At 34.2% G+C, this 23,219-nt stretch overlaps 1 protein-coding gene across 3 annotated transcripts in view; it reads left to right on the top strand.

Moving 5' to 3' along the window:
• The window catches only part of UBE2K (ubiquitin conjugating enzyme E2 K), a 75,377-nt gene that overhangs the window by 7,255 nt on the left and 44,903 nt on the right, over nucleotides 1–23,219 (top strand). Inside the window, exons 1-3 of one of the 3 annotated variants that reach the window (XM_069068215.1) lie at nucleotides 15,169–15,365; nucleotides 16,707–16,800; nucleotides 21,174–21,232. The exons of 1 other annotated variant lie outside the window; for it this stretch is intronic. In XM_069068215.1, coding sequence (XP_068924316.1) covers nucleotides 15,321–15,365; nucleotides 16,707–16,800; nucleotides 21,174–21,232 — 198 coding nt within the window. In that variant the 5' untranslated portion in view covers nucleotides 15,169–15,320. Of the gene's footprint in view, nucleotides 1–15,168; nucleotides 15,366–16,706; nucleotides 16,801–21,173; nucleotides 21,233–23,219 lie in introns of those variants that run through there. One more of the 3 variants, XM_069068205.1, reaches the window with a different exon arrangement.

Raw genomic sequence — 23,219 nt, 5'->3', positions numbered from 1 at the left:
GAGGACCAGAAGTTTTAAAATTGAATGCCATTTTCAAGAATTTAATTTCCTCCCCCTAGTGAAAGAGCCCCAGAAGACTGAGCAACTAGCTTCTATTAACTCCTTTAAGTATGCTTCTTTTACTCGACTATGGTGTCATTCATCTCTCTAGCTATTCTAACAACCACTCTTAAGCTGTCACTACTGACTACCAAAGCAAGTGAAGGAGAGAAATAATATAGAAGTAAACACTTATCTTATTTTTAAAATAGTGCTCCTGGGTTGTTTAAAGGTTAACCTTTTGTTTACCTGAAATGGGCAAATTGCTTTCTCAGACCCTTTTTAGTGGCCACAATTTCTGTTTCAAAGCAAGAATAAAAATGGGTGTGTGTATGTGTGTGTGTGTGTGTATGTCTGTATGTATGTGTATATGTATGTGTGTGTATCTGGGGAGGGGATTTGAGGAGATTGATGGTAGTGGTATATACAAGGGAGGCAGAAATAGTTCATGTAGGAAAATTTTTTTTACTGCCTTTATTGAAATATGTACATATATACTGGTCGCTGTGGAGTCAGATAACATGAGAAACTTGATGAAAAGCAACTTTTGATCACTGTAATATAGCCATTGTTATTACACTCTATCTTGTCTATCACAAATTAATAAAAACTAGATTTTATTATTTTGTCTTTCCTTAAGAGTGAGGCAGTATAAAACTTAGAAAAAATATAAAAGAAACTAGTACTTATTCCAACTGGTAATGAGAACATAATAACACAAACCAAGGAGAGAATAATTTTCATAGCACAAATGTGAATTTAGCAAAATAGGATTTTTAATCACTTAACATCAATGCAAAAATAGTCTGTGGGGAAAGGACAATAAACTTAGAAGAACAGTGTGAATAAAGGGCTGGACTTAAAGTCAGAAAGTTTTGGGTTCACATCCTGTGTTAAATAATACCTTTGTGACTCTAGCCAAGTCACTTAAATTCTTTAAGCATTAGTGTACTACTTATTTGTAAAGTTGGTTGCACTTAACCTCACTGAGTGGTTGTGAGGAACAAATGAGATCACATTTTTTTTGCAAGCATTTTGCAAAACTTACAAATGATAACTATAATTATTAAAATGATGTACTAGGCCTCATAGCAGATATACCTCTATAAATTAGCTTAGAAATGAACTTTTCCTATTTTTAAGGCTTTTAAACCTGGCAAAATTTCCTTAAGGCCTATGTAGGGATATATATTCTTTCCTTTACTTGGAGCCAGTAACTGGCATTTGGAATTCTACTGTGACTAAAGTGCTCTGAATCAATCTCAGGTTAATCTTCATTGAACCATCGTAGTGGGGAAGCATGTATAAGATGTATTAAAAACACCCTAATGTTTTCTTTAAAAGAATGAGTTTAAGTAAGGTTAAGCATGTTCTGTGTGACTCCAAAGAATGGGGTGGGTGGGATAGAGGGAGCCATTTTTTTTAGCTGAATTTATAAGGAAATAACAACTTACGAGAATTTGGTTGTAAATTGTAGCAAACTTGGCAACAGATTGTTTGGTTCTAGTAGTTTTATTAATTTTTATAGTGTTACAGAAATAAAAGACAAAAAAGGTATCAAGGACATTAGTTTCCAGTCTTAGGTAAAGATCTACTGAGGGTGTACAGAGAGGAAGATATCAAAATCTATGGAAAAATTCACAGGGAACTGGAGACACATAACTAAAATACTTAGTGATTCATACTCTAGTTTGTGCAATCCTTGGTGTCCAGCAGCATCCCATTTCCATTGCTGATCACTGAATTAATTTGTGTGTCAGTCTTGAATAAATAGTTCAGGAAGTAACAGGTGATCAATTTGTATGATTCTACAAATGCTTCTTTTGTATATGTGTGTATAAACAGATAGACTAATGGTAAGAGTACATGTTCATTTTTTCTTCATCTTCTTGGAGAGGGGAAGCCGGGGCACTTGGGGTTAAAGTGAGTTGCCCAAGGTCACACGGCTAGTGAGGCTAGTGAATGTTAAGTATCTGAGGTCAGATTTGAACTCAGGTCCTCCTGACTCCAAGGCTGGTACTCGATTCACTGCCCCACCTTGCTGCCCCAAGAGTACATGTTCATTTTTTTTTTTTTTTTGCCTTTTGGAGGGCAATTGGGGTTAAGTAACTTTCCCAAAGTTACACGGCTAGTTTTTTTTTTTTGTGTGTGGGTGTTGTGTCTGAGGCCGGAACCCGAACTCAGGTCCTCCTAACTCCGGGGCCGGCGCTTTACTCACTGTGCCACCTAGCTTCCCTAAGAGTACATGTTCTTAAGAAAAAAATCTTCCACTAATATGATGAACTTACAGAATGGACATAACACATAGTCTAAGATTTGAATAAGAGATTCACTTGGAATAGTCAGCTATTAATGACCTGGTTATTCTAGTCACTGTACTGAAGTTTGTCATTTCCCAGGTATAGGGTCATTTAGTGAAAAATTTAAAAATATGGGCCTTTTGAAAATTAGCATGAAAAAGGGAAAAAAGATTGCACATTGAATGAGAGGGGACTTTGGTGGTAGGTAGATGACGGAATATTGAAGATTGTATATGTGATGAGAAAGAGAAATGAAAGCAATTGAATTATAAGGATAGATTTATTACAGAAAAGAACCTAAAGCTTAGTGTGAGAAATTTAGGGGAGAAGAGGGAAGGAAGGACCATATAGTTAATGGCCTTTATTTGAGGAGGACATAATACATTTAGCTTAAACTAGGGACACTTTGATTTTTGGGCTGATTACAGTTACTATTTTATATAACAATTACTTTGGTATTTAGGTGGTTCTGTAATCTCAGTAGCACAGATTGCAGCCCAGCTACTTTTTTTTATACTGTGCAGCTCTTCTTGACCTCTGTAGTCTCTGTCCATTGTGATAGGGTCTCTTCTAGGTCTCTTGACATAGTGTCAATTCCAGTTAAGCACATGTTGTCTTTCTCTTATGCCTTGCTCTCTCAATGACCTTCTCAATTCCTTCATTGCATCCCCATTCCCACCCACCCCCAGCTGTGTTTAGATTTATATTTAAGTGAGAAAATAAAAACTCTTCTTTGGGAACCTCCCTCTTTTCCTATTTAGTGCCTTTCAAAGCCCCTTGAATTCATCCCTCCTTTTCTAGCTTCAGAGGAGGTAACCTCCCTTGAACCTACATAATCTTCTTCATCTTTAGGTGATTGTGGATGAAGTCATCCCATCTTTCTAATCTTTAGTATTAATTTCTTTATCCATTGGCTCATTCCCTGGTGTGTACAAACATACCCAAGTCTCCTTCATACCAAATGAGCTCTCACTAGATTGTACTGTTCTCTCAAATTTAAGCCTGTGCTCCTCCTGACAGCTGAACTCTTAGAAAAGAAAGTGTGTACTTGCTTCCTTTTCACTCCTCTCATATTTCTCAGCTCGTTTTGGTTTGACATCTGATTTCTCACTCAACTGGTGTTACTCTTTCCAAAGTTACCAGTGGTCTTAGACAATGGCCAGAATGGATGACCTTTTTTCAGTCTTCGATCTGCTTGATCTGCATAGCATTTGGAACTGTTGGTCACCACCTCCTGGATGCTCTTTCCTCTTTGGGTTTTCATAACACTGTTCTTGTTTGATTGGTTCTCCTCCTACCTGGCTGCTCATTCTCATTCTACTTTGCTGACTCATTTTCCATTTCACACTCCCAACCATGGGTGTTCCCAAAAGCTCTGGCCCTGGACATTCTTTCATTCTCCCTTGACACTTTCTTAGAGACCTCATCAACTCCCTCCCCCTCTCTTTACCACCTCTATACAAACTGTTTCCAATTTTATGTATTATGTACCCAGCTTTTTTTCTCCTGAGCTCTCTCCTCAGCTTCCTATTGAATATTTAAAATTGGTTTTCACATAGACTTAAAACTCCTTCTTTCCTAGCTCTGTTTCTTACTCTCCATTCTTCACCATTTTGAGTTAATGGCCTTCTCACCCTGGAACATCACTTTAGCCCTATGGCCCCCTTCTTCCATTAGTAAGAAGCTCCCTTTTTTGTTGTTCTCCTTGCCTCACCCATTAGAATGAAAACTTCTTGAAGGTAGGGACTCTCTTTGTGCTTATATTTGTATCCCTAGCGCTTGTGCTAAGTGCTTAATAAAATTCTTGTCAACTGACTTGTGTTGAAAGCAGAAATCATTTTCTTTCTCCCCAAACTTAGCCCTCCTGAATTTCTCTGCTTCTGTCTAGGATGCCAATCCTTGGCATTATCTTTTACTCACTATCCTTCACCTCATATGTCCAGTCATTTTCTACACTTTGTAATTTCTGCCTCCACAACATATTTTTGGGAATGGCTGTTATTCTGATATGCATGCTGTCCCAAAAGTCTTGGTGCAGTTTAGTGTTACACATCATACAAGCTTCTGGGGCACCTTGTATTTAAGTCAGCTCTTTATATATCTCAGTTATCAGTCCTTTATCAGAAGTTTGCTGCAAAGACAAATTTTTCTCTTTGCTAACATGGACCACACCCATAGCTAGCCCAATTCCTATTCACATGCTGTTACTGTTGAACTAGCCTCTAAATTGGTCTCCATGCCTCAGATCTCTCCTCTAATCCATCTTACAAACTATCAAAGTAATTTTCATAAAGTACAGGTATAATCATTCCATTTCCCTATTTAATAAACTCCAGTGGCTTTCCATTATTAATCTATAAATAACATCAGATATACTCCTATGTTTGACAATTAAAGTTCTCATCATCACCCAGCCCCAATTTACCTTTTCAACCTTATTTATTATATATTTTTTCCCCTTCCTACATCTGACAGTCCTGCCAAATTTTGTTTTGGCTGTTTTTCTTTTTTTTCTTTTTGCTTTTTGGAGGGGGGAAGGCAGGGCAGTTGGAGTTAAGTGACTTGCCCAAGGTCACACAGCTAGTAAGTGTTAAGTGTTTGAGGCCTGATTTGAACTCGGGGCCTCCTGACTCCAGGGCTGGTGCTCTGTTCACTTTGTTTTTCTAATAATTAGTGATTTGGAGCATTTTTTCATACAGCTGTTGATGGGTTGGCTTTTCTTGATTGAGAACTACTCATTCATGTCCTTTGACAATATATCCATGTTGGAGAATGACTGTTCTTATAAACATTGTATCCCAGAAGTATTATTGTAGCTGTGCAGCTTATTATACCGTGTTTCCCCGATAATAAGACACTGTCTTATAAAATTTTTTGGACAGAAAAACACCAGAGGGCTTATTTTCAGGGGAGGGCTTATTTTAATGAACATTGACAGCAATTTTAATAAACAGGTATATGTGAACAAAAAAATGTACCTTTATTCAATAAGCAAATCACTGGGTAAGAACAGGATGACGCGCTCACTGCTGCAGCTCTGATTGGATGCAGCTCGGAGCGCAGCGTGCGTTTCACGGGGGGGGGGGGGGGGGGGTGCATACAGAGGGTACCATAATGTAGCATGTAGCGCTCACTACAGTAGCAATCTCAATAGGGCTTATTTTCGGGGGGAGGGCTTATTTTAGAGGAATCTTACACAGTAAGGGGAGGGCTTATTTTGGGGATAGGTCTTATTATCAGGGAAACACGGTATTTAACTTACAGACTTTTGGGACTCCCTAATATTTAAATCAGTTCTTTATATATCTCAGATAGCAGAACTTTATCAGAAACTTTGTTGCAAAGATTTTTCTTTTTAATCTTAACAGCATTAGTTTTGTTTGTGCAAAATTCTTTTGTTTTATTTCATCAGATTTATCAGTTTTATCTTCCATAATCAATCACCTCTATCCATTGTAAAATTATGAACTTTTCTTCTCTCCATAGGTGGGAAAGCTATTTTTGTTTTTTGTCCCTTTATGACCATGTAACTGTTTGGATCTTATTGTGGTGTGGCATGACATCTTGGTCAAAACCTAATTTCTACCAGGCAACTTCAGTTTTCTCACCAGATTTTTTTGAAGTGAATCCTTCCTTACCTCAATAATTGGAGTCTTTGGGATTATTGAATACTAAACTACTATATTTATTTGCTTCTGTATGTTGTGTATCTAACTGATTCCATTATCATCTCCATTTTTTAACTAGTGCCACATTGCTTTGATGATTACTGCTTTGTAGTGTAGTTTGAGATCTGGTACTACTAAACCTCCTGTTTTCCCATTTTTTTCTTCATTATTTCACTTAAGAATCTTTACTTTTTTCTTCCTCCAGGTGAGTCTTGTCATTATTTTTTCTTGATCTTTAAAATAATCCTTTGATAATTTACTGAATAAGTAAATTAATTTTGGTATTATCATTTTTATTACTTTGGCATGTTCAACATGTGGACAATTAATCTCTTAATTTAGGTCTGTTTTTATTTCTGTGAAGTGTTTTGTAGTTCTGTGTGTGTGTGAGTGCGAGCACATGCATGCCTGTGACTGTATATCTATCTTATCTATTTGTCTATAGATCTATATAGCACATAACTTGCTGTGTGTATCTCTTGGTAGGTTTTCTTCCACATATTTGATACATTTTATAGTGGAATAGAATTTCTTGTTATCTCTTCTTGTTGGTTTTTAGTTACGTGGAACTTATAATGATTTGTGTGTATTTATTTTATATCTGATATTTTGCTAGTTATTGTCTGAATTAATCTTCTGGTTGACCCTCCAGGCTCTCTGTGTATATTATCCGCCAAAAGCAATAATTTTTGTTTTTTCTTTGTACTTATTTTCTCAATTTATTAGTTACCATTTCTAGTACTGTTAAATAATAATGGTGGTAATGGACATCTTTAACTCTGATCTTAATGGAAAGACTTCTGGAGTTTTTATCACATGCAGTATGCTGTTCTTGGTTTTAGATAGATGCTGTTTATTATATTGATAAAAGTATCATTTATTCCTATGCTTTTTAGTGTTTTTAACAGAAATGGGATTGCAGTTTTTTAAAAGCTTATTTTCTGCAACTATTGATATAATTATGTGATTTTGATAGTTTTTATTAATATGGCCTACTATATTATAATCTTTCCAATATTGAATCTATCCTGTATTCCTTGTATATTCCTTATCATAACTTACTGTCTTTATAAAGAGTAGACTCTTACAAATATTAAACATTTTTATTCCAGTATTCATTTAGAGATACTATATTGTATAAGCTTTCTTTTTCTTGTGTCTCCCTGGTTTATGTATTGAGATAGAAGGAATTAGGTTTCATCTCATTTCCTCTTTTTGCAAGCAGTTTATTTGATAATTGAAATAAATCTTTCTTTGATAGAATTTACTTGTAAATCCATCTGGTCCCAGTGATTTTTGTGGGGAGGGGATTTCATTTATGACTTATTCAGTTTCTTTTTTCTGAGATTGTATGTCAGATCCTCTCTCAATCTCTTCTTCTGGGTATTTTCTATTGTAAATATGCATCTATTTCATTTAAACAGTTTTGCTGGCATATAATTGTGCAAAACAATTTCTAACATTTTTCTGTGTACTTTCTAAAATGTATCATTGATGTTCTTATTCTTTTTCATCACTATCATTATTCTTTCTCACTTCTTTTCACCCCCTCAATTAAAAAAGCTCTCTTTTTCTACAAATAAGCAAAGTCAAATAAACCAATACATACATCAGTCATGTTGGATTATATACATGTCATTAGCTCTAGTTCATCATTCCTCTATCAAGAGGTGGGGAAGCATGTTGGATCCTCTATAATTGTGATTGGTCATTACATTTGTCAGAGTTCTTTAGTTTTTCGAAACTTTTTCTTTTTAGTGTTGTGGTCATTGTATATATTTTTCTTTTGCTTCTGCTTACTTTTAAGGCTTATTTGTTGATTATACTACCTTTTCTGTTCATAATTTTCTCTTTGATCTTTATGTTGCTTTTCTTGCAAAAGTGTTTTTTAATAATATTATTCATCATTACATTACCATTTGGTGACTCTAAATCTTTAGCTGTGGTTTCTATGACTGAGGGCCACACATCATCACTAGGTATATATCAGTGTTGAAAAGATGGTCCTTGAGAAGTAATGTGATATAGTGGAAAGAGCTGATCTCAAAGACAAGACCTGGGTTCAAATTCTGCCTCTGTTAACACCCTGGAACTTTGGCATTCTGAGAAAGTCACTTAAACTCTCAGTGCTCCAGGTAGGTCTCTTAAGAATGTAAGTTGCAAAAGTTAGTTGCCAATTTACATTGATAGAAGGAATTTCTATCTTTATTGGGCATTCCATATAGCAAAGAAATCATAAATTAGATCACATTCAGGGAGAAGTTTGGCATCTTTAAAAATGCTGCATCTTCCCTAATACAGTCCAGTCTACTGTCTTTGTCATTCAGTTGTTAGCCCAGTCCATTGCCTGTTTGCAGTGTTTTAAGATACACATACTAATGGAGCAGAACAATTAGCTACTTGTACAGCTGAATATTATAGGAGAAAGAGAGATGGGAACAAGCATTAAGCACCTACTCTCTACCAGGTACTGTGCTAAGTTCTTCTCAAAAATTACTTTATTTGTTCCTTAGGCCAACCCTGGATTAAAAAAAAAGAACAACGCTGAATGGTAGGTGTTATTATTATAATGTCCCCATTTTACAGTTGTGGAAACTGAGGTAAACTGGTTAAATGATTTTTGCCCAGTGCCTCACAACTGGATAAGTGTCAGAGGTTGGATTAGAACTCAGGTCTTCCTGTTCCAGGCCTAGTGCTCTATTCACTGTGCCACAGTGGGAATTCTTTGTTCAAGTGGTTTTTCCCACCTGTATATTTTGTCTGAACTCTTGCAGAATTACAGATCTCATTTAAAGGCTCTATATTTTCCTGGGGCTTGATATAATATACATTGTCATCAAAAATGAGAGCATCAGGAGAAACTCAAATCATCTATAGAGAATTTCTCTCCCTTTTGGATTGTGTGCTGGAGATAATCTATGGCAAGAGCAGATATCTTTTATGTGCTGACTGTTCCCTACTTATACCTTTCTTAATATCTTTCTGTTGCTGTATCTTGCAAAGTCTTATGAACTTGACTTGTACATGGGAGATACTGTGTTGACAGAGAGCCTTTATGCGATCAGATGCATTTTTGTAGTCAGCAAAAAACAAGCACAGTGGGGCCTTATATTTTCTATACCTTTTGTGCATTTGTAAAGGTATGGTCAGGTGTAGAATATCATTTTGGGAGAGCTTTTCTCTTCTACCTTCATCAAAGTTGATTTCTTTGGGTATAGGTTATTCTCAAAATTCTGTATGAATATAAAAATATGTTTATGGATTAATACTTATTCTCTTGTTTATCCTTTTTTTTTTTTCAATGATAATGTGGTCCAAAGTTTTTTTTCCAAGTATCGTTACTTTTTTCTGTTAATTCTATTACTTTGTTTCTAGTTCTTTGCTCCCTCATTTTCTTTAACCTCTTCCTAGTTTTCCTATTAATGTAGAAAACGCTGTCCCCCCAATCGCCTAGTCTTGCAACCTAGTTCATCCTCAGCTTCTCACTTTTTCATATCCTCTTTCCCATAGTTAACCTTTTCCTGAGGATTGTCACTTTTATCTTAACATTTTTCTCATATTCCCCCTGCTCTCCCTAACACTTGTAGCACTCTTTTGGGACCTCATAATCCCAAAACTGAATTATTCCAAGAAAGGCCAGCCTTAATTTGTATAGTACTCTTTGTCTATTCTATAAACCAGTCTGATAGCCCTTTACTTCTTCTCCTCTCCTCTTCTCATAAATCTTAAGTGTTTTAGAGACTTCTGCTGATATTTTAGTAGACCCTTCATAGTCTGTTAATCCCTGATATACTTGCCCTATATTACTACTCCTGCCCTCTATTCTATATTCTAGCAAAACTGGGATATTTTCTTGCCCTCCAAACATGAGTAATGTTGTTATGCCATAACTTACATATTCCCTTTGCCTTTTATCCTCCTCTCCCCCTATTGAATCTTTATTTATACTTTAAAGTAGGGGTTCTTAACCTTTTTTGTGTGTGTCATGGACCCCTTTGGCATTCTGGTAAAATGTATTGCCCCCCCCCCCCGAATAATTTTAAATTTAATAAAATGAGATATATAGAATTAAAAGAATTAATTATATTGAACTACAATTTTCAGAATTTTAGGAAACAAGTTCATGGACCCTAGGGTAGGTTAAAAACTACTTTAAAGACTATTTCAAAGGGTATAGTTAAGAAGCCATCTTAATTCCTTTGGTTAGTAATTAGCCTTTACTTTTATATCTCACATAGCATTTTCTACTATAATGTACTTAGGTTGTGTATTATAGCTTCTATATACATTATATGCCTCTATTAGATTCTAAGCTCTGCTAGGACAGAATGACTTTCTTATTTAAACTGTTTGTGGTGCCCCAAAAGTCTTGGTGCAGTTTTAAACTGTTAAGTGGTTGTATAAATGTTCTTTTTATAATTCGCCTGCCTGATAAGTCTTCCCCTCCTCTACCCATTCTTTAAAGACCAACTGAAATGTTTCCTTCTTCTTGCTCTCTATCTGTATATACTCCTTCTAACTACCCTAAAAAGGAGAAAGTTCTTATAACTTAAAAGTATCATCTTCCTATGTAGGAATGTAAAGTTTAACCTTACTAAATCACTTGGGATTTCCTTTTTCTTTTGCCTTTTTATACTTATTTTTTTTCCTTCTATTGGTCTGAAAACAAAGGCAATATTTTATTCAAGGAACTTAAAATTTGTTTTTCCAGAAATATAAATCAAAAGCCTTTATTTGTGTGTTTTTCTATCAATTTGTTTTCCCTCTAAGAGCAATTATGAAATAAAATCCACAGAACATTTATTTTTTCTCATAAGAATAAAATTAGTTCTATGGAAAGAAAATAAACCTCAACTTCACGTTATACTTCTCTTAAATCTTATATTTGAAAGTCAAATTTTCTATTCAACTGTTTTTTTCATCAAGACTGAATGCTTGAATGTTCTTTATTTCATTGAATGCCCCCTTTTTTCCCTTGAAGAATTATATTCAGTTTTGCTGGACAGGTGATTCTTGATTGCAATCCTAGCTTCTTTGCCCTAAAATTTTTTATGTCTCATTAAAAATTCATAGTCAATAAACAGTTATTGCTTTAACAAAAATGAAAGAGCCTTTCCCCCTAAAAGCTTACTTTCAATTGATGGAAAGATAATGTGTACATTTAAGTAAATACAAAGGAGTTTTGGATAGAAAAGGAGGAAGTTGCAGGTGGAGGAAGAGTGGAAAGGCTGTTTATAAGGAGGGATCAGGAGAGTCAAGTTAGAACTGGACTTTAAAGAAAGCTAAGATAATGTGCTAGAATGTGGAGATGAGGAAGTAGTATATTTCAGGCATTTCCTCTGGCTTATGTGAAAAACTACAGTCAGTCTGGTTGAACTGGAGACTGTGTGAAGCAAAGTCATAGATAAAATAAGCCTAGAAAGATTTTGGAATCAAATTGTGAAGGACTTTAAATATCAAATACAAGAGTTGTCCTAGAGCAGCATTTCTTAACCTGGGTTAAAAAAAAACCAAACTGTTATTCAATGTAGTTGGTTTTTTTTAATCCTTTGTATTTATAAATTTAAAAATATTATTCTGAAAAGGGGTCCCTATACCTCACTACACTGAAAAAAAGGTCTGTGACCCAAAAAGATTGAGAACCCCTTTCCTAGGGCAATAAAGAGCCAGTGGAGGCTGGAGTAAATTCACCTGGGGAATGGCATACTCAAAACTGTGCTTTAGGATTATCTCAGTCAAGAAGCATTTAGTTACTATGTCCCAGGCACCACTCTTTGCTAAAGACACAAAGTAAAAAAAAATGAAGTAATCTCTGCTTTCAAGGAATTTATATTTGCAGTAATAGTAATTTACTTTTGTTAAGCCCTATGCAGAGACAATGAAGCAGTCCCTATCCTCCTTGAGTTTTCATTTTATTAAGAAACAACATTTACACAGTTAATAAAATGTCATTTAGCATTTATTAATCTTCTGCTATGTGTCATGCACTTTGAAGCTTTAGAGATGCAAAGAAAAGTAACAATACATGCTTTGAGGAGCTCACAGTCTGATAGGGTGAGCAAGGGGAATATGGAGAAGGAAGGATGATTAAGAGAAGAGTTAAAGAATGTTTGATTGTCATGATGTCCTGTGATGTCATAGGACCTTTTATTTGTTTTATGTCACTTCAGTTTCTCTTTCTAGCTTCATCATCCTATATTTCGTCCTTGTTGCCTATCTCATTCCTATTACTAGGCACTTAATTATTTAACCTATTAGTTATCAACGTGATAAAGAAAAATTTGGCCTGCAAAATTTGTATTAATAAAGAAAAAATTGTAATTGAAAGATTGAGGCTACCAAGGCTAACAGATCCAAATTTGAGACTCTCAATGTTTTACTAGGCTTCCTGTTTATTTTGTGTTGGGAAATGATGAAAGGGATAATTTATATAAAATCTGTTATTCCCAAAGTTCAATTTTTGACAGAGTCCTCTGGGTATCCTCATTTGTTTTGTCATTGTGGAATTTTGTTATAATTAACATGTTTCTAAAAGTTACTCTGCAATAACAAACCATGATTCTGGAAGACCTGGGATTGAGAATACTAGTCATTTCCTAGCAAATGATGGAATTAAAATGCAGAATGTGCCATATATTTCTGGACATGGCTAGTGAAGGAATCCTACTTCACTTCACTATTCACATTTGTTGTGAGGGTCTTTTTGTTGTTTATTTGGTAGGGAAAAGAGTAGGAGAGAAAGTAAATGCTTATTAATTGGAAAAAAAATAAAATTAAAAGGAAAAATTAAAGTTGTGCTCTTAGTTTGCAGAGTTTGGAGATGGACATGAAGCCCTGTGAAGTAAAATAATAAATGAAAAATGTTCTGAATTGATTGGGGGAGGTTTTATGTATCCATTCTTTCAATTCCATTTCTGTCTTGGTAGTAACTAGATCTTGATTTGGGATTCTGTTTATTTTCTCTCAGAATGAAAGATGATTGGGGTATTTGAAATGAGACTGGAGAGTGAGAATTGCTTTCATGATGAAAAAATTGCTAATGTGTAGAGGGGAATCAACTGTCAAGCTCTCTCATTCTCTGCCTATTTTACAAACTACTAATCAACAAAACTATTTATAGAAAGGAAATAGCTTTGTTGTGCAGAAAGTTCTTTGTTAATGGTGGTCTTCCATAGTAGTAGTATTTTGTTAATCTGATCACAACCACTTCTTTGTATCTGTTAGTGGTTGGTACAATGGGTGGCACACAGTAAATATTTGTAGTAAATATCTGGTTCCTCTTTTTATAAGTTTTTCTCTAAAGAACATATCTGCATTTTGATATTTCTCTATAATGCACACAGGCATGATTATTGTCAGTGTAATGGATTCACTCTTTGGCTCTCACACTCTGATTCTAGATCTCTTTTTGCACTCTCACCCACATTAAAACTGTCACTCAACATTTTACAAACCAGAGAATTCTATTTACAAGTCAGCATTTATAACCTTTCGGTAAAATGTAGCAACTACTTGAAGCTAACTGGATTATAGCAGGGGTATGTCATTATCATAGTGTTATTTACTGTTCCTGCTATTTTAAAGGAAAATATTCAGCTTTAAGCTTTGTAGGCCTCTTGAAAATTATTATTTATTAGGTATAAATCACCACCCTTAATATACTTGCAAGTTTTAGGAGACAGCAACAGCTGCAGATGTTTCCATCTTGGGTAATATAAGTCAATATATAATCAGCTATTATCTTTGACTCCCCCTCACTTTATCTTTTGACTTCGTCTATTCTGACTTTTTGAGTGACATAAACATTTACTGTTGTGGTACCTAATAAATACTTTCCTTCTCACTCTACTTCTTAAATTTTAAGTGTTATAATGATTTTGCAAGGGTACTTGGGGAAAAATAAATGGAAAAAGAGAAAGCCTCTAGCACACTTCATTTTGGCTAAATTCCCAAATTAAGATTATCATTCCTCACCTAATGGTTTACTGTGTAACTTGTGCTTCATGTGAAGACAAAAGCTAAAGTTTTCCCTATCCTCCAGGAACTCAGGGAAAACAATAGATATCCATTTAAGTAATAAACACAAAGTAATTTTTTTATTTGTTTGGGAGGAAAACCCTGTCATTTCTGGGGAGAATCCGGAAAGGCATTGATCCTCTTATTAGAGGAGGTGGTACTAGGGTCTAGTTACTAGGCCATTCTTAAGAGCAGAAATTAGGAGGGAGTGCATTCCAGTCTTGAGAGAATTGCCTTGGTAAAGATGTGGAGACCAAGAGATGGCATGTTCTGTCAGGTCAGTTTGACTAGAGCACTTAAAGTAGATGAAATGGAGTAACGCATAATGAGTTCAGAAATGAAGGTTAGAAGCAATTGTAAAGGAATTTGAATCACAGAAATTTCTGTTTTATTGTATGGTAAATAGGGAACCACTGGAGTCTTTTTTTAGCAGGGAAGTAACATGGTCAGACTTGTGCTTTAGGAATAATTGGGGGGGGAGGTGGATTGGAAAGAGGAGAGATTTGAGAAAGGAAGAAAAACTAGAAGACTTTTGCTATGCTCTAGGTATAAAGTGATTAGGTCTTGAATTGAGGGGAGGGGGAAAGCAAGAGATTTTAAAGTAGAATGGTAAGATTGAAGAGTCAGGCTCCTCTTGAAAGTTGTGAAACTGGGTTACTAGAAGGACAGTGGTGCTTTGTGTGGAAATAGGGAAGTTAGGAAGAGTGGCAGGTTTGGGGTGACAGATGAGTTCTTTTCTTTGAATATGTTGAATTTGAGTGGCTTATGGCAGATCTATTTGTAAATGTCTAGTTAGCAATAGTTGATGGAGGTTTGGAACTTAACGCTAGAGCTGACTATATTGGCCTGGGAGAAACCTACATAAAATAATGAACTCATGGGCAGTGCATATTAAGGCAGCTATGTAGCACAGTGGATAGAACTCTGGACTTAGAGTAAGGAAGACCTGAGTTCAGATATGGCCTCAGACACCTAACTAGCTGGATGACCCTGGATTAGTCATTTAACTTCTGTTTGCCTCAGTTTTCTCGTTATGTGAAGGGGGGATAATAGCACCCACCTCCCAAGGTATAGCAAGGATAAAATGAGATATTTGTAGAGGTATTTGTAAAGATATTTGTAAAATTGCCAACTTTAACATATTATACAAATGTTAGTTATTTTAGGAGATCAACAAGAGAGGGTGTAGAGAGAAAAGACAAGAGGACCTTTGGTGTGTACCCTGAAGGGAGCCCAATATATATGATAGAACACGAACCATCCCAATTTACGGCAGATGAAGTGAGAGATCATTGCCATGAAAACCGACAGAAAGAGAGTGCATCCAGCAGGAGAGGTTGTCGTAAGTGTCTAGTGCTTCATTGAGGTCAAGAAGAATGAAGACTTGAGAAGGGCCATCAGATTTTGGCCACTGAGAGATCATTGGTATTTTGGTTGAGTGAGGTAGGAAGCCAAATTATAAGAGGTTAAGAAGTAAGTGAGAAGAGGAAATAGAGACAAGAAAAGGTATATAGTAATTTTTACTAAAAGTTTTTTCCTCTGGTGAAAGGGAGAATAGATATTGTAAAGTAGTTTAAGTGAGACAGTATATCAAATGAAGGATGTTTTTGCCGGGATAGTGGAGGAGGGAAGGCTTGAGTGTTCCAGATTAGGAAGATCATAGGATCAGATATTGAGACTTTGACGGGACCAAGAAGCCATTTAGTCCAACACTCTCATTCTATATATGAGGAAACTGAGCATTAAAGAGTTTAAGTGACTTGCCTAGGGTCATATATATGGCTATCAAGTATACAAGGCTGCTGTGAACTGAAAACTCAGAATTCTTTTTATATATTTCCCTGAGTGACTTGAGAGTAAGCTTTGTTTTAGTTCTTGATAATTTGCATTTCTTCCTTTGAGTAATCTTTGTCTTTTGACCCTTTATTCATTGTGCTCCTTTTCTTATATATATTTGTATTACTTCAGGTATATCCTGGATGTCAGATTCTTATAGCATAGATATTTGATGCAAAGATTTTTTTTCCCCAGTCCACTATTTTCTATTCTGCTGCATTCATTTTGTTTGTGCAAATGATTTTGCAGTTTCACAAACTTGGAATTGTCTTTTTGTGATTACCTCTCTTCACTTTTTTGATTAGGAATTCTTTCCCTGAGTTAGTTCTACCCATTTTCATCTTACTATTTTGAGAAAAAATGTAAAAAAAAAAAATAACATGACCTTTTTATTAGTTAAGTATACTTTCAAAGTGGGCCCAGCAGGAGCTAGGTTAAATTGAAGCTCCTCCCCCACAGCCATTCATTGTGTTCCTTTTTCCTTTCCCCCTCTAGGTTAGACTGACTGCCTGTTCCCCCTCTCCATCCCCCTTCTCCTGTGGAATGGAATGCATGGTCTTAGCTAAATTTAAACACTTGGACTTACTCTCCCCTTCCCAGTGTTGGTGTGCTGAGGTCCTTTACCACTTACCTTCACTTCACTGCTTAAACATGATAATAAACAAAATCACTTTTTACTTGCACAAAATTTATGCTTTTGAAAAGTGTTGCAAAACTTCACTGAGAATTTTAATTTGCAAAATTTTTTAAACAATTGTAGAAAATGCTTTAAAAGCTCTGGCATTTTTAAAAAAATAGATGTTTATTTGTTGCTTACTTAACAATTTTTTTTCTGTTTATTTTTAAGACGAGCAAAAATCAAATTAAAGTAGATCTTGTAGATGAAAACTTTACAGAATTAAGAGGAGAAATAGCGGGACCGCCAGACACACCGTATGAAGGCAAGTAGTATATTTTTGTGCAAAATATTTTGTAAAGTAGGGGTTGTCTTGATAAAGCTGCAGATCACATTGATTAAAAAAAATTTTTTTCAATATTAGATTTTGTTTACTTGAGTTGATAGTAATTTAATTGTTTTATGTAATGTAATTTGATATCTTAATTTGAATGCTGTTTGTCCAGATTTTTTTCTTCCTCTTTGAACCTAGGTATATTTTTTATATTTAAGTAAATAAGATTTAGCAGTTATATTTTTCTGTTTGTATGGGCAAGATTTAACAGAGTTATGGTTTTATTTTACATATGATTCTATAAGATATATATACTATATCCCTATTTCATAAAGTGTAGATATTGTTATTATCTACTTGGCATCTGTGATATGTCTCGCTTTCAATTTTTTATTCACATAATTTTCATTTAAGTCATTTTTGACATTTAGTAATCTTTTATTTTCATGCATACACTATAATCTGGAAGGGAAGTCTGTTGAAAATGAAAAATTTTATTTCTCTCTGCTGCAAAGAAGTTATGAATGAGAAGTTTAAAGAGAGAAGATAGATCTCTGTAATCAAATTGGTCCTTACAGTTGATTTTTTCTGATGTTTATTTCTCACCTGAAGTGTTGAACAAAGTCATGATATTTAGACTTTGATAGTAAAAGATTTTAATGATGAAGATAAAATGTGAAGGATTCTTTCTGGAACATTAGACATCCATATTCAAATTTAGTTGACCAGTTTATTTTAGTTCTTCAAAAGATCCACCATGATTGCACTGGTTTGGGTACACCCTCCCAAATAGACCACAGCCCATTTATACCATAATAGATAGTGTGATAAGGTGCTATGGCTAAAACAGTCTTCCCTTGGACATTCCTTTGGGGATCATTTTGTAACTATGTTTGGAGAATCATAGAATTTGGAGCTAGAAGAGACCTTAGTGATCTAATTCCCAAATTTTACAAATGAGGAAATAGGCCTAAGAAAGGTTGTGACTTATCCAAGGTCATGCAGATATTAACTTAGCAGAGCCAGGATCAGAGCCCACATCCTCATTGCAAATCTTATGCTTTTTCCAGGCTGTGGTACTGCCCTCCTTTGAACATGTTTCAACATGTCCTCAGTTTAGACTCTGTTGTTGCTTTCTTATTATAACCTTTTGCAACTTAATAGGAGCTGCCAGAGATTGAATTTGTCTTCAGGGACAGAGGGTCAGTTCCTTACAGCATTGAGGCATAGGAATGATTGTAGTAGCATACAAAAACATTTTAAAAACCATTGACATGAATTTTTTTAAAAAAATTACTGTTTTGGATCTTTATTTATCTTATCCCACCCAGATCCCCAGCACAGTGCCTTAATTATCTATAAATTGCCCAGCAAATATTTGTTAGATTGAACTCAGCTTATCAAGAGTTGAATATGTATATATTCATATGCATTATGAATATTATAGTAATCATATCATTTTTATATATCATTTATATGATATAATTGTGTTTTAAAAAGCTTTTAGAAAAGCTAGTTATTTTATTTTATTTATTTTTATTTTTTGCTTTTGGAGGGGGGAAGGCAGGGCAATTGGGGTTAAGTGACTTGCCCAACGTCACATAACTAGTAAGTGTTAAGTGACCGAGGCTGGATTTGAACTCAGGTCCTCCAGACTCAAGGGCTGGTCTTCTATTCACTGCATCACCTAGCCACCCCAAAACTAGTTATTTTAGAATAATATTTAGCAGTTTGTTTGGAGGTCTCTAGGATTTCCTCATTAACTGTTGCCAGTTATAACTTATAGATATCTATTGCAGAATTCATGATAAATTCTTAATACCAAGCATCATCGTGGGGAATAAGCCATTAGGTATGATATGCTTTTTACTAGATACAGCTTCACTGGCAGCCTGCAATTCTCAAATAAATAAATAAAGCCTGTAGCTGCCTTAGATTATAATTGATGCAGATTAGTCATACATTTGCTCAGAGTTAGATGATTAAAATATGCCCTTTTTACCTTATTGATACTGTAGTATCATTTACAAGGACAAATATTGTGTTCATTATCTTGATAACATCTTTTTTATTTGAATATATTTTTAACTTTAAGATTACAAATTATGAATTACTATACTTTTTATTATTGTAGTATTTGGAAATGTATCTCTAAAAAAACTAAACTCTGAGGCAAAAAAAAATGAAAAATGAGGGAATGGAGTTAATTTAGTGTTTCAAATGAGATTATTAATTTTTGAACTGATGAGCATTATTAATATATTTCCAGCCACATTGACTGTAATTAAGATAGGTAAATTTGAATAATGTTTTATTTTTTATCACAAAGATGATAAAATAAAAGTTTTAACTTTCAGATTCTAAATAAAATACATGAATTTATAAATGTATGACCTTCTACATGAAAAGTTTAACATGTGTAAAATATTTAGAGTGTTTTAACTTTTGTAATTTCTTTTGGAGTGATATTTTTGAGGGGTTGATATAGGTATGGGTATTTAATATGGGAGTTGTTAGATTACTTAGCAAACTATGACAAATCATTTTCTAGTAACTAGAATAGCATGAAAAGTTTCTGCATATTTCTGAATAGCATAAAAAACTAAACTACAGAATAATTGTATAAATTGCTAATAATTTCTTAAATATCTTTTGAATTTTATTATCCTGTAATCAGGAACTGTTTCTTTTCCAATTTAATTTTGTAAGGGCTGCATTGTTCTTTTAAAATTGTGAGTAGTATTCTTCCTCATTCTTCAAAGTCATTTTTCTGACTTTGATTAGGATTGAGATCAATCATGTATAATTTCAGTGCTAAAATCATGAACAAATTCACTTTACTCCGGGCATTAAGAGTAGTATGAATAATGGAGATCATAGTGGATTTTCTCATATTTCCCTGATGTGATAATCTTCTAATTTTTTTACTTTTAAAATAATCTGTCCATAATTATATTTGTAGCTTTCTCCTAAATTTGAAGTTTTAATGCAGTAGAATTAGATATGCTAGTCATATATTCAGTACATTAGAAATGATGATTTAAGACCTCAAGGGTACAACAAGACTTGTTCTAATATAATGAAATGATAATAGGATCTTTGAAATAAGAAAAAGAATCAGTCTGTTATGGATATCTTTTAAGGGCAGATTACTAAGTTTTGTTGGTTTTTTGAATCTGCATGGTTTTTTTTCCATATTTATAAAATTTCTTAAAATCCCACATTAACTTTTTTCTTTTTCTTTTATTTTGATGACTTTTTTTTTCTTCATGCTATCATATATACACTATCATAGGTGAGTTCTGCTGGTTCATGAGTTTTTTGGCTCCTAATGGGACAGTATCAAAAAATTAACAGGAAAAGGAGAAATAGTCCAGAAAAAGTTATGAAGGAAGTAGCTTTCCTATTCCCTTACTCAGTGACTCAAAATAATGGGAGTGGAAAAGATTGTACTTGGTACAGACCACTACTCTGGTTGTATCTTATAACTCTGTGTCCATGGTTCTGGGGAGCTAATGTTTACTTTATTATACAGTTTTATATTTTTTTGAATCTTGGGTTGTGAATAGTAGTTGATAATAGCATCCTAGATTTGTTGAGATCCTTAGAGGAAGTCCTTTAATCTAATATTTGAGTCAGTACAGGGAGTACATTATAAGAATCAGCATATCCATTCCATATCATATGAATACTTCTCTTTTGTTGTGTATTTAGAGGAACTTTGTTCTTGGGGCATGACAAATCAATGGGGAGGTGGCTGTCTTCTGTTTATAGGGTACTGATGAAAGCATTGTTTTGGAGAGCTTTCCTTTTTTTCCTTTTTTATACATTTTAACTAAAATCTTTGACAGTTGAATTCAAGTTAAGTGAAAATGTTCAGTTTGACTATTAACTACTACTTTTATTCCCTTTGTCTTTTACTTGTTTTTCTATTTTTACTCATCATTTAGCACAGTTACCAAAAAGGAAGCAGGAGAAATAAAAGTGGATAAAATTTAGCCTTATCACTTTACCTAATGGCAACTGTAGTAGAAAGACCAGTTGAAGCAATTGAATATTTTGGGGGGCACGGGGAACAGAGAGGTAGGGGTTGTAGTTATTTCATTTGTCTTATCTTGGTCTTGATTATGATAGCTAATCGGTCACTGTATATATCCCTTCTATGTTGAGTGGTGTAGGTAGTGTCTGCTTTAAATTTTAATCAAAATAAGTCTCACCTTTTTTTTCTTTTAAAACATTGCTTTTTGCACTTTTTGGCTTGTTTTATTCAAACTGACTTGTGATCAAATGTAAACTTATATGATTTTTAAGAATTTATGGAAATTTATTTGGTTTAATATTCCTAACTTCTTAATTTTTTTTAGGAGGAAGATACCAACTAGAGATAAAAATACCAGAAACATATCCATTTAATCCCCCTAAGGTATTGTAAACATATTTTTGTGCATGACCTTTTAATATATTTTACATTTCTTGGCCCATTAAGTCAACATATATTTCAGCAGTTATTACTGTTCCAGTTCCAGAACTACTTGCCATATGTAAACTCTGAATGTGTAGAGGCTTTTAGAAACTGGTAGAAGGAGAATTAAAAGCAGTAAGCTTGCTAGAAGTCAGTAGGATCCTTGACATGAAATTGACAGTATGCCCTAGAAAACTAGAAAAATTTTCTACAAGAATTGAGGGGTTGTAATTTCCTTCAGAGATAAAGATTTAATGTAAATCACTAGGTGGTATTAAACTATGGATATGTTGTTTTGATGTGGGCAACTTCTTTTCTCTTGATGCTACCAATTTAATTGAAGCTTTTACCTCTTACTTGGATATTTGTAATATTCTCTCAGCTTTTTGTCCTTTTCTTTTTCTTTCATCTTACACATCACTGGTAGATTAATCATCTTAAACCACAGGTCTGAGCCTGTCAGTTTCTAACAAAGAAAACTTCTATGTTTCTTGATAATTTTGACTTTCCTCATTAGATAATCTACTTTTTAAATCAAGGTCTTCCATAATTTGGCCCTAATATTTATTTTTTTCATTTCCTCTGATTGGAATGTGCCTCCTACCTATGAATCTCATAACCCTTCTTCAAGGTCTAGTTAAAATTCTGCCTCTTTCATAACATATATGGGTCCTTTCCTTTTTAAAAAAATTTTTTCTCATCTCTTTGGAATACAGAACTAATAGTGGCATTGCAGGATCAAAGGGTATGCACAGTTTTATAGCCCTTTGGGCATAGTTCCAAATTGCCCTTCAGAATATTAGGATCAATTTACAACTATACCCATGAGTGCATTAGTGCCGCAATTTTCCTTTCTCCCCTACAACATTTATCATTTTCCTTTTCTGTTATATTAGCCAATCTGATAGGTATGAGATGGGAATTCAGTTATTTTAATTTGCATATCAATAATCAAAAGAGATTTAGAGCATTTTGTCATCCTTTGTCCATTTATCATTTGGAGAATGACTTGTATGCATATAAATTTGACTCAGTTTTCTCTATATTTGAGTATTTGAGTAATTGTATTTGAGCAACGAGACCTTTATCAGAGATTCTTACTGTTAGGGGTTAAAAAAATTGAAAGATGTTATATAAATGCCTTAAATATATGGGCTTGCTTTTAAAAAAAAGACCAACAATCTGATCTACATCCCATTCTTAGCTATTTTTTTGTATATTGTAAAAATATTTCATTGATGCTTTTTTTTCCTTTTAGTGTGTTTATTACTACTTTCCCACTCCTTCTGTCCCCTCAGTGCCCTTCCTTATAATAAATAAGTGTAGGTGAACAAAATAATTACTCTCATATACTCTAAAGGGGGGATCAGCATTTTATTTTTAAAATTTTTCTTTTTTCCCCACTTAAATAGTATTTCATTTTTTCCAATTACATTTCAGCTTTTTTTTTTTTTGAAAACAAGTGTTTTCAAAATTTACAAGATTTTGAGTTGCAAATTTTTTTCTCCCTCTTCCCCAAGACGGCAAGCAATCTGATATAGGCTACACACATATGATCTTATTAAACATATTTACACATTAGTCATGTTGTTAAAGAAGAATCAGAATAAAAGGGAAAAACCATGAGCAAGAAAAAAAACACAAACAAAAAGAAAATAGTATATACTTAAATCTGCATTCAGTTCAATCTGAACTCCATAGTTTTTGGTGTTGTCTTAGATCATTGTGTTGCTGAGCAAAGTTAAGTCTATCAAAGTTGATCACCACACAAAATTGCAGTTACTTTGTACAGTGTTCTCCTGGTTCTGCTCACTTCATTCAGCATCAGTTCATGCAAGTCTTTCCAGGTTTTCTGAAATCTGTTTGCTTGTCATTTCTTACAGCACAATAGTATTCCATTACATTCATATACCCCAACTTGTTTAGTCATTCCCGTTGATGGGCATCC

This window comes from Petaurus breviceps, unplaced genomic scaffold, assembly GCF_028583685.1.
Source record: "Petaurus breviceps papuanus isolate PSGF00001 unplaced genomic scaffold, PetGlider_PUasm1.0 140, whole genome shotgun sequence".
Lineage (NCBI taxonomy): Eukaryota > Metazoa > Chordata > Mammalia > Diprotodontia > Petauridae > Petaurus > Petaurus breviceps.
This window is presented reverse-complemented; position numbering and strand designations above follow the sequence as displayed.